At 43.4% G+C, this 12,790-nt stretch overlaps 1 protein-coding gene across 1 annotated transcript in view; it reads left to right on the top strand.

Moving 5' to 3' along the window:
* The first annotated feature begins 3,582 nt into the window (after window positions 1–3,582).
* GLP2R (glucagon like peptide 2 receptor) overlaps window positions 3,583–12,790 on the top strand; it is a 113,839-nt gene continuing 104,631 nt past the window's right edge. The window contains exon 1 of the mRNA XM_026654379.2: window positions 3,583–3,872. Within this exon, the coding sequence (XP_026510164.1) occupies window positions 3,768–3,872 (105 nt within the window). The 5' untranslated portion in view covers window positions 3,583–3,767. The remainder of the gene's footprint in view (window positions 3,873–12,790) is intronic.

Raw genomic sequence — 12,790 nt, 5'->3', positions numbered from 1 at the left:
TAACTCTGGGTAAGATGGCTCAGATATTTAAATATGAAGTGTATAGTTATTGACCACACATGTTATCACATGTTCACTGTGATGCTAATATCTATGAGTGGAGGCACTAATGGCAATAGTTTTACTTGATTAACATCTAGAAGATTTGACCCTCCAACTTTCTTTCAAGAGGAAGAGCTGCCCAGAGCTCCTGTGCTGTTTATTTTCCTTTTCTGCCCGCAGTGGCCCTCAGATACCTCAGAAGTCTCATTTTTTCCCCACAACTTTAAAACGTGGAATTTTCTTGGTGTTTGGTTTTAAATATTCTCCTGTGAAAACTGCAACTCAAGCACTGTAGTGTTGTGTTTAAGACCCTTCTGGAAAGTAACTAGCCTCTAAACAGAAGGCAGTGTTGCCAACTCTCATGATTTTGTCATGAGTCTCATGATAATTATTGTTTTCCTTAAAGCCCCAGCTCCTGGAGTCAAGTGGATATGTGATGATATCAGCCTTCATTATTAAAGAGAAATAAAGTTTCTAGCCCTTGTGGTTGTGGAGAAAGCTTCAAAATGTGACCCCAGTGCACTGTAAAGGCTCAAAAAGCAGAATGTAAATAAAAAGAACATCAAATCTATTATTTTTATATAATCTCATTATTTTTAAAGCCAAACTCATGATTTCTGGTGAGCCTGATTCATGATTTTTGAACATTTGGGGTTGGCAATACTATGAAAGTGACTTGACAGTGTCAGTTTCACTCCTGTTTAAAGTCAGTTTCTAGTCTATTATTTGTAGTGGGGTAACCCCCCTAGAGCTCCAGGCAGGTGAAGTATAAACTCATGGGGGCCTTGCCCTAGTAGGGTGTTTCCAAAAGTTGACTGATCTATTCCAAGCTTGGTGAACTGCAAAAAAGTGATAGACAGTAATCTAGATTTTTCTACAATTGTTTCAATTGTTGTATTCAAGAATTAGTAACAAAATAAGAATACACATTAAAATTTTAAACCTAACCAGTGTCCCTTCAGTGGATTGACACAAGATGTCAGAACATGTTACTATTAGAGCTGAGTGGGTCTAATATTTATTACATTTTCTTTCTTTATATAGGAATTAGAAATTATTATCTGAGAGGAGCACTGTATCTAAGTTATTATCTGGAAAAAAAAACAGAGTTTTCAGGTGCCCAAGTAGCCTCTGGAATCACAGTTAAAGTTGCCCCCCAAAATCTGAAATGGTGCCCCTTAAACATAGCCATGGGAGAAGGGGCCAAGAGCTAGGAAAGAGTGTAGATAGGAGGAGAGGGGAAGAAAGTCAGGAGCTGAGATGGGGTGGACAAGATCTGAGAGGGATGGAAGGATGGGGGCAGAAAAGTCTGTGACTACTACAGCACACTCCCTTAGAGAACCTAAAATTGAACAGAGGAGTCCCGAGTCTCATCGCTCCTCTGTTGTCAGCAAAGAGCTGTGAAACTCCCTGGAAAAGTGTGTGACTCATCCCCTGTCTAGTGGCTGCTCCACATAGAGAACAACATCCTACTACAGCTACAGATACAATGGTCAGGGAGGCAAGTCCACTTCCCCATCTCCACTGAAGTGACACCCCAACTTTCAACTCACCAAGAGGTGAGACAAAGACAGGAAACCCTCCGTGGGGTAAGAGATTGTCCCTGAGGAGGGAAATGGTTTCCTCATATGCACATGGCGTAGGAGAGGGGACAGACACACAGACAAAGATTGCCAGGACTCAGGAATGTGGGGGGTGGGGATTGGGGAAGAATGGGTAACCATGGCCAAGGAATTACTGCTTGAGTAAGACTCACTCTGCAGGGGGCCAGGCCCATCCTGACCACCAAGGAGGTGCTCACTCACCACCCCAGCAGGAGGGAAACCCCAGTGGACAGCCCTGGGGGCTGATATACTAGGGAATGAGGGATCACAGCTCACCTCAGTCCCTAGGAGAATCAGGTCCCAGCTTCAGACTCACAAGTTCTGAGGCAAGCGAGTCCATATGAGAACTTCCCATCTCTACTCCGAGCATCCCTGTACATTGTGGTGTAAAGGACAGAGAGGGTAACATGGCAGATATGAAGGTTCTCTTTAATAAGTGAAAACAGTGTATCTGGATCTGTCATTAGTATGGTATGCCTGTATCGTACTCTGGGATGGGGATTTCACCTCTGGGTCTGACAGGGTAGCAGCACTTGCTCAGCTAGCAAAAGAAGGAGTAACCCACTCTAACAGTCACCTGACAGTTTGCACTTAAGGTCTGTAAGGCCAACCCCCAACAGCTGTGATTGGCTAGGAACAGGAAGGGGGAATTTCCCTCCTAAATTCCCACCAATGCCACCACCTTTCTTTGTTGGGCTGGGATGGAGAGAGGAGATTGGCTAACTGGCCAACAGACTCTCTTTGGGAGAAAAGGAATGAAGATAGCAGGGATACCGGTGACTGAAGGGGAAGGTTGTCACTCCAGAACTAAGAGAGGAGATTGGATGGGGGGGTCACCAGGATGACTCTGGGCCAGTCAGCTAGCTCCAGGGGCAGGATGGCAGTGATGGGTACTGGGGACTTTCCCTTTGTGTACGAGAGAGGAGACACATGGTATGTCTACACTGCAAAGAAAGGTGTGATCTCAGCTACAACAGCTAACTCAGGTTGGAATAGCAATGAAGACACAGCTCTTAACTTGGTTTAGCAGGTTGAGTTCCCCCTATAGGTGCTGAATGTTCTCTGCATCATTCAGGGCTAGGCCCTGACTCTAGGCACAGCCCTGAGCAGGAGATGGCGACATGCTGTGCTAGCCAGGAGGAGCACCAAGCTAAGTGCTGGAACTAGGAATGCGTGGGGGGGGGGTACCGCCTCACCTCCGACTTGAAGTGATTTCCATTATAAACAGGGTTTACAGTTTGGTTCAATGGTTCTCAGCCCCCCACTATAAAAATAGCTCCAGCATCCCTGGCACCAAGAGACTCGGGCCTCAGAGGCAGCTGTCAGGGTCACAATGCCTCCCTCGGGGTAGTAATTTATTGCCAGCCTGTCCCAGTAGGAAATTACTAACCCAGCTCCTTGATCTGACTCAGCTACACTGACCAGTAAGTTGCAGAGGGGAGCCAAAGCTCCATCTATTTCCTGCTCTCCCCCACCCTCCATGCCCACCTGCTCAGTGGGGCTATAAGAAAGACATCCCAAGACTCATAATAAAATTGCAAGAGGTGGCAACACATGGTCCATGTCACCATCCTGCCCTCGGTGTGCAGATTGGGTGATGTGTGCGCCATGAGGATCAAAATAAACCTGGCGTAGCTGCCTCCAGTGCACCATCTAATCTGTGTCCTGGATCGCCAGAGATTCTGTGCAAAGCTTTTTATTTGTATTTACCTAGGGTTTGTATTTTAACGGCATAGGAGGTTTTTGAATGTATAAGGGTTTGGATTCTGCTCCCACTAAAGTCAAATGGCAAAACTCCCATCAAGTTCTATGGGAACAGGATCAGCTCTTAATGTGTAATACTTTTGCTAATTCTCATTGGCTGACAAACAACAGAAAGCAGACATGCTTGTGAAGTTTAGAGTAAATTCCCTTTGCCTTTACACAGAGAAACGAAAGGAAGTCAGAGTCTCAAAACTGTTTCAACAGATTTGTTGGCTTGATTAAATTCAGATCCAGGAAATAGTCACATTTGTGAAATTGTCTGTAATTTTAAAAGTGCAGGCATTAAACGTTTCACAGAACAGGGTGGGGAATTGGCTCTATCGTACAGCGCATAACTCTTCAACCAAGTCTGTCACTATGGGTATCTCCACATATTCTGGTCTCTGCTCCAACATGTGGTTCTATTCCAGAACATCTCTTGGATCTGTTTCTATTGTTATGACACTGTTTGTGGTAAAACAGGTAAGAAAAAATTTAATTATCAATGATTGATTTTAAAACCTAGACAGTCCTTTCACCTTGCATTTTAATGTTCATAAATTGTGTGATATATTCATAAATGGTACTTGTTTAGCAATTTGTTAAGCATTTCAAAATGCAAAAAGCGTGGTATTGATTTATAAGCCCTAGCATGTTATTTCCCAATTTACTGCTCTTATCCAGGTCATATATTAATGTTTTCCTATTTTAATGCTGGTTTTTATATATTGAATACATTGTTTTTGAATTTCCTTTATAAAGGCTGTTTTAATATTAACATACATTGTGTTAACTACCAAACCTGAACATCAATTTTAAAACCGTAGTCTGTTTACAAAAGGCAGAAAAAATACGGATGGTATTTACATTAAGTTCTTTTGCATCTCTGCAATACACTACATTTTCTTCTAAATACAGTGAGAGATTTTAATAAAATCTCATCTTAATTTTTACCATAGATTATTGACATATGTAGAATATAGAAGAGTTTGAAAGATTTCTTGTCAAAGGGTTGCCATAAAATTCACTTCAAGGACATTTTCATTTTTTTTTTTTAAAATGCTATATCTGTAGTGAGCTGGGCAGATTTTTTTTTAACAGTTTAATAAAGTATAATGGTAAATTTCATTCTGTTCTGACTGAGATTAAAACACAGATTTAAGATTACTATGAGTAAAAAGAAAGTTAAATTTTCTCCTATCTGAATATAACTGACAGATTTACCACTGCCGAAGGGAGCATATCTCGTTGAATATGTTTCATGGAGTTTTGTTTTACTTTTGCTTCTAAAATTTGTATGAATGAATAATACGAAGTCAATAAGTATCACTAAGGCTTTGAATTTTTGAGAGAAAAAATCATATTGCGCTTAGACAATTCTAACCACAGAAATGATTTCACACAGATTCACTTAAAACGGAATCATCACTGTACTTTCTAAGACATATCAAATCATGAGGACATATGGGGTGAAATCCTGGGCCCGTTGAAGTCAAAGGTAAAACTCATTAACTTCAATGGGGCCAGGATTTCATCCCTGGTATATTTTCCATCCATATTCTCAGTAATACCATCAGCTTTGATTCATTTATAATACTGTAATAAGCTTGAAACATGACTTGGTGAGGAAGGGGCAATTGTAATTTATCACATCCATGTCCCCCGATAGACAGGTAGATTAAGGGAATGGTTACAAATATTAGTAAATATTTAAATTTTGAGATCTTTTTCGGAGCATATATAGTACATTTTTGTTGTCCACAGCCTGTGATAGTTCAGTCTGACTGGCCAACAATTTCTCAGCATATTCCAAATAAAGAATATTCCAGCATGAAGTAGCATATTCCAAATAAATTGTATTACTTGATTTCACCTTCATTTTAACAAGATTCACAGGGCAAAATTTTGACCCCTCTGAGGTCAGTGGCAAAACTCCCATTGACTTCAAGGGGGCCAGGGTTTCACACATAGATTTTAATGTCAGAAGAGATCATTATGATCTGACCTCCTGCATAACATGGGATGGAAAATCTACCCAGTGATTCCCACATCAATGCTATAATTTCTGGTTGAGCTAGACCATATCTTTTAGAAAGAGACATCCAGTCTTGATGTAAAGATTCCAAGTGATGGAGAATACACCAGGTCCCAATTAATTGGTTCAAAAGGTTAATTATGCTCACTGTTAAAAATCTGTGCCCTATCGCTAGCCTGAATTTATCTTCAGCTTCCAGACACAGGATCTTGTTCTGGTTTTGTCTATTAGATTAAAGAGCCCGCTACTAGCAGAAAAGTTCTCCCCATGTCGGTACTTACTGACTGTGATCAAGTCACTCTCACTTTTGTAACAGATACGACAACCTCCTGAAATATCCTGGACAAACCTTATTGAATTAAGTTAAACCCTACTGAATTAGGTTTAAGTATTTTAGGAGTTTGTTGTTTGAAAAATGCAAATGTTTATGCATTATTGTGGGATCGTCTGGGACTTCTTTAGGAGGAAGACAGAATTAATGCAATCTCTGAGAAGTATTGTGAGCTTCAAAAGATGATGTTGTATAATGTAGCAGACATGACTGATCTTTTTGGACAATATGTGTGAAGTGGAATTCCTAGGAAGTACAGTACTTGGGAGAAGGGGATTGCAAACTCAGACCTACAGACTCAGTCTTGGAAGTTTCACCCAGAGGAGGGGACCTTTTGTCTGCTCATCCCATTACATGAGGACAGTTCAAAGACACACTGTATAACGGGATAACTGAGTTACTAATGAGAGATCTTTTTCTCTTTAAAAATACATGTGCTTGCATAGAAAGATCTGTGTGGTGGTTTAACTGTGACAATTACACTGTGTACCATCTCTGAAGAAAAAAGTAAAGCAGGCCGGCTTAGGCAGCCTGACATTGCTGGGGAGGTCACTGTATAGACAGTGAGCTGTGCAGTCTGGAAGTACCCTGATCTGGAGGCAGTGAGATGGGGGTCTCCGCCCAAAAGAGATGATGGCTGTGGAGCCGGGAGTTTTGAGTTGGTGCCCTTGCTGGACCATAGAAGGGGAATGTAGGTGCAGTTGCTCTGAACTGTGACAACCCTTTCTTGGATAAGCTTTCTCAGTCTCTCACTATAAGGTGGGTTTTCCAGACCTCAAATCTTTCTTATAGCTCTTTTCTCAATCATTTCCAATTTGTCAATATTATTTATGCAAAATAATGGTCCAGTAATGGTCTCACTAATGCCATATAGAGCAATAATACTACCTCCCTACTTGATATTCCCCTGCTTATACATCCACGAATTTCATTAGCCCTCTTAACCAGAGCATTGCACTGGGAACTTGTGTTCAGTTGGTTTACACCCTGACACCTAGATCCTTTTCTGAGTCATTGCTGTCCCAGAGGTGTAACCTGGCTCCTGGGAGTATGACCTTGCAGTGGGTCCTATTAAAATGAATATTGTTCAAATGAGCCCAGCTTTCACATTGCTCTTTGTAGCTGACTTGTGCTTATCATTATAGACCCTCCACCACAAGTTGTGTCATCTGCAAACTTCACCACTAATGATTTTATGTTTTCTTCCAAATCACTGATAAAGATATTGGATAGCATTAGGTCAAGAGCAGATCCCTAGGGAACTCGACTAAAAAACCCCTCATTGGATGATGGCCCCAGATTTACAATTTCCTTTTGAGATCTATAGCTTAGGAGGCTGTTTAATATATTTAGTATATGCTGCACTGATTTTGTATCGTGCTGCTCTTTTAATCAGAATGTCATGCAGCACTAAGTCATATGTCTCACAGAAGTTTATGATGTCAACAGTTACCAGCTACTGCTGTTTCAATTTCTCTATATATGAAAGCTTTCAACTGAAGCAGAAAATGTGATGAATCTGTGTCCTTGCACCTTTAAAAGTCCTGCCCCTCCTGTGGAGGGTGCCATCCAGAACCCCTTTCTCAGCATGTGCAGCTACAGCTGGGACTAAGAGAGGATCCAGGTAGCAGTTCTGAGAGCTTTCCCTGTATTTCCTTGGTCATTTACCCCTGTTTGTTTATTGTAAACCAAACTTGTGTCTATTAAATGGAGCCGCTTTTTCTACGAATGCGTCATCTCCATTTCCTTGCCTCTTAAGATGAAGTTCACTGACCAATTGATGTCCCAAGAATCTCTCCTGGTCGCCTGCATTTTGGGGCCCACATCAGGGAAAAGCCAAGATGTTTTTTGTCCTGGAAACAAGCATTCCTTTCTCATGGCTCTTATAAATATTCTCTCCTTATCTTGCAAGTCCATCATGTGAAGAATAATTAGTCTTTCCACTCCAGGGGATTTAAAGCATGGGTGGCTCACACTCATGAGCTTGAAGCTGGCCTGGGAGCAGTGCTGGGGAAAACAAGGAGCTGGGGAAACAGTCCTCTCTGAGCTATTTCAAACTTTATGCTCCCAGAAAAGAAAACTCAAATCCCCTCTCTCCAGCACTGAAAGCTATTCATGCTGGCAAGCTTTTAGCACCAGACAGACAAAGCTGGAGCACTGGTCAAAGCATTATTTGCTCAGCACTGCACCTCCACTTTCCTTTTAGACCCACTCTCAAAACCTTCAAGCAGTCTCCAGTCCTGGGTCATTAAAAATCTTATTTGCATACACTAATTTTGGGGGATTAGGAAATTCACACAAAAAACCTTCCTTAATTGAGAGTTATGGTTGCTGAGGGGTATTTCTGAGAAAGAAACACTAAAAAGCAAGGATATATTAAGGCAACATTCACACCCAGGACAAAACCAGTTTCTAAGCATTAACTCACTGCCATTATGACACCACCAACCCATTAAAACCCTTTCTGACACCAGGGCCGGCTCTAGGATTTTTGCCGCCCAAAGCAAAAACAATTTTGGCCGCCCCCTCCCCCCCGCCCGTTTTTTAATTACCCCACCCCCGGCCCCGCCTCAACTCCGCCCCTTCCCCAAATCCCCAGCCCTGCCTCCTCCCCCCAGGCTCTCAAGCCTAGGAGGGAGGGGGAGAAGTGGGGCCCGCGCCGCGGCCACTCGGAGTCTCCCCCTCCCTCCCAGGATCTCAAGCCTGGGAGGGAGGGGGAGCAGCGGCGCGCGAAACGGCTGTTTCATGCCGCGGCCGCTCGGGATCTCCCCCTCCCTCCCAGGTTTGAGCGCCTGGGAGGGAGGGCGAGTAGCGGCGCGTGAGCGGCAGCAGCAGCGGAGGTGAGCTAGGGCGGCCGGGGCACATTTTTAGGGGCGGCATTCTGGCGCCGGCCATGCCACCCCTAAAAATGTGCCGCCCCAAGCACCAGCTTGTTTTGCTGGTGCCTAGAGCTGGCCCTGTCTGACACACTCCTTTCCATTCAACAATGCTATTACCCTCAGCACACACTGAAGAATTGAAAACCACATGGAAACTGCACTTCACAGGATGCTGACAGTTTGCCTGGACCAGCCTAGCTCACAGTGAAGGCCTACCCTAGGAGAGCATGGAGGCAGTGGGCCACTCCCTGCCCAGCATGCCCCAGAGGGTACTAGAAATGCCTAAACAGGTTGACTGCTCCCAGGAGGAGCTCCCCAGCTTTGAGTCCAAGTATTGCAGCTTGCAACAGAGAACCAAGCTCTCCACAAGCAAGAGAACAGGTTTATGATGAAAACATGGCACCATGGGCCCAACTGGCACAGCACACCACAGATAACCACGTGCTACGAGAGCAGGTGGCCTGGCTGCCAGATGAGAACCCTGCACTATAAGCATGCACTGCAGCCATGTACCTGGACCCAAGGCCTTCAGGCTCCCGCCCAGAACATTCACAAAATGCCTAACTGTTATCAGGTATCTTGCAGGCATCTCTGCAGAGGTGGGTTTGAAGGAGGATAGTTTTGTGGATTTTTACAGGTAGTTCCTTCCAGGAATAAGGGCATTGGAAAAGCAGTTGTAGCCTTGTTACCTTTGCTCCCCCCATTTGTTGGATACACCCGTCATCTTAAACTCTCCACCTGTTTTTGTATATGTAACTTTAGCGCCCTTGTGGCCAAGATGGAGTCTGCTATGCAGGCAGCTCTGGCTAAGAAAAGGTGTGCGCAGGAAAGGAACACAGCAGGGAAAGTCCCTTCCACACCAGGGGCACCTGTTCCAAAACCCCCAAGGTGTACACACACACTGGAGAGTACAATGAATATAGGAAAGGGAAATATCTATTCACAGGGGGATGAATGGAGAAAAACAATAGGGGAGAAGATGAGGAAGAGCAGTAAAACAGGGTTCCATTCAACACAAGGCCCCACAGGCCCAATGGTACCACAGTCTGAAAGAGCAGACACCCAGCAATGTATCTGCACTCAGCGTTCAGGAGTCCTGGGCAGAGTTCCAGTCCAGTGGTGAGTCTTGGGTGCTCTTGGTTGTCTTCAGTGCCAGTAACCTTTCCCCAGCAAATTCCTCCAGTGCCCTCTTCTGCTGCTCTCTGCAAAGACACAGTGAGACAACCTCCCCACTTAACTGCTAACAGACTCTCTCCTTATTCCCAATGCAAAGTCACAAGCTCCAGTACTCACGGCCCCATACAGCTCTGGGCAGCAGTGATACTGGGTCCAGCTCCGGTTTGTCCTTCTTAAGCGATTCCTCCCTGGCACAGTGCTCCTCTTGGCTCCTGTCCTGGGGTGTCCCCAATTGGTCGCCCTGTCCCTCCTGGACTTTGGGCAGGTTCTCGGCTGCTTCACTCTATGAGGGCCTGCTTGCTGCAGCCCTTCTGTCTGGAGCCCCAGACACAGCCACCCCATTGCTCCCCCTCTCTCCACGCTACCCCCAAACAGTACTTCCTCTGCCTGGAACAATCAGCATTTCCTCCCTCAGGACAAAGATTTAAAGGGGCCATGCTTTCTAAACCCCAAAAGGGTTACATATAGATACACACAGTCCCGAGGATGAAATGCCTGCAAGCTTCATGATGGCTATTTAAAAACATCTGAATAGAGGCTCAAACTAAATGTATACCCCCAAATAAAAAAAGTGAAAGGACCAAAAAAAAAATGACACAAGGACTAATCACCAGAGTAAAAGACATAATTAGCGGCAAAAAGGAATCCTTTAAAAATTGGATGTCAAATCCAACTGAGGAAAATAGAAAGGAGCGTAAACTCTGGCAAGTCAAGTGTCAAAGTACAATAAAGAAGTTCAAGTAAGAATTTGAAGAGCAAGTAGCTAAGGACAAAAACTAACAGCAAAAAAATGTAAGTACATCATATGTAGGCCACTGATTGCTCAAGGTGCTAAAGAAGCCCTAATGGAAGACAAGGCCATTGTGGAGAAGCTAAATGAATTCTTTGCATCAGTCTTCACTGCAGAGGATATGAGGGAGATCCCCATCCTGAACCATTCTTTTTAGGTGACAAATCTGAGGATCTGTCCCAGATTGAGGTATCAGTAGAGGAAGTTTTGGAACAAATTGATAAATTCAACAGTAATAAATCACCTGGGCCAGATGGTATTCACCCAAGAGTTCTGAAGGAACTTAGATATGAAAATGAAGAACTACTAACTGTGGTATGTAATGTATCATTTAAATCAGCTTCTATGTAAGATGACTGGAGGATAGCTAATGTAATAGCTAACTTTGAAAAAGGCTCCAGAGGCGATCCTGGCAGCCTAACTTCAGATTGGTTCAAAACTATAGTAAAGAACTGAATTAACATACACCTCTACCTCGATATAATGCTGTCCTCGGGAGCCAAAAAATCTTACCGCATTATAGGTGAAACCACGTTATATCGAACTTGCTTTGATCCACCGGAGTGCGCAGCCCCCCCACCCCCCGAGCACTGCTTTACCACGTTATATCCGAATTCGTGTTATATCGCGTGGCGTTATATCGAGGTAGAGGTGTACATAAATTAACATGATATTTTTGGGAAGAGTCCACACTGCTTCTATAAAGGGAAATCATGCCAAACCAATCTAATAGAATTCTCTGAGGGAGTCCACAATCATGTGGACAAGGGTGATCCAGTGAATATAGAAAGCCTTTGACAAGGTCCCACACCAAAGGCTCTTAAGCAAAGTAAATAGTCCTGGGATAAGAGGGAAGGTCCTCTCATGGATCAGTACGTGGCTGAAAGATAGGAAACAAAGGGGTAGAAATAAATGGTCCATTTTCACAATGAAAAGAGGTAAATAGCAGGGTCTTCCAAGGGTCTGTACTGGGACCAGTGCTGTTCAACATATTCAGAAATGATCTGGAAAAAGGGGTAAACAGTGAGATGGCAAAGTTTGCAGATGATACAAAATTACTCAAGATAGTTAACTCTTTGCAGTCTGCTTTGGACTTACAAAGGGATCTCAGAAAACTAGGTGACTGGGCAACAAAATGGCAGATGAAATTCAATGGGATAAGTGTAAAGTAATGCACACTGGGGAAAAAATAATCCCAACTACTTATACAAAATCATGGGGTCTAAATTAGCTGTCACAATTCAAGAAAGAAATATTAGAGTCATTGTGGAGAGTACTCTGAAAACAGGCATTCACTGTGCAGCAGCAGTGAAAAAACCTAACGTTAGGAACTATTAGGAAAGGGATAGATAATAAGACATCCACACCTTGAATAGTGCATACAGTTCTGGTCTCCCCATCTGAAAAAAGATATCAGAGTTAGAAAAGATGGAGAAAAGGGCAACAAAAAGTATTAGGGGTATGGAACATCTTCCATATGAGGAAATATTAAAAAGACTGAGACTGTTCATCTTAGAAGAGAGATAATTAAGGGGAGATATGATAGAGGTCTATAAAATCATGAATGGTGTGGATACAGTGAATAAGGAGTTGTTTATGCCTTCATATAACACAAGAACCAGGGGTCACCAATTAAATTAATAGGCAGTAGGTTTTCAACAAATAAAAAGAAGTATTTCTCCACACAATGCACAGCCGACCTATGGAACCCATCTCCAGCGGATGTTGTGAAGGCCAAAAGTATAACTAACTGGGTTCAAAAAAGAATGAGATAAGTTAATGGAGGATAGGTCCGTCAGTGTCTATTAGCCAAGATGGTCAGGGATGCAACACTATCATCTGGGTGTTCCTAAACCTCCACCTGCCAGAAATTGAGAGTGGATGACAGGGGATGGATCTCTCGATAATTGCCCTGTTCGGTTCATTCCCTCTGAAACATCTGGCATCTGCCAATGTTGGCAGACAGGATATTGGGCTCAATGGACTATTGTTCTGACCCAGTATGCCCATTCTTATGTTATGTTATGTCCTGTGTTATACAGGAGGTCAGACTAGATGATCACAATGCTCCCTTCTGGCCTTGAAATCTATGAAAATGGAGATGAGTCTTTGCTAGTTTTTCAATGGCCTCACTTGAAACAGGGATAGTGAGGGGTTGCCTGGGAGGTCTGCTGAAACAAGAATTAGTGT

This window comes from Terrapene carolina, unplaced genomic scaffold (genome assembly GCF_002925995.2).
Source record: "Terrapene carolina triunguis isolate 2854851 unplaced genomic scaffold, T_m_triunguis-2.0 Scaffold192, whole genome shotgun sequence".
NCBI classification, from domain to species: Eukaryota; Metazoa; Chordata; order Testudines; family Emydidae; genus Terrapene; species Terrapene triunguis.
Note: the sequence above shows the minus strand (reverse complement) of the source record. Positions and strands in the feature narration are given on the sequence as shown.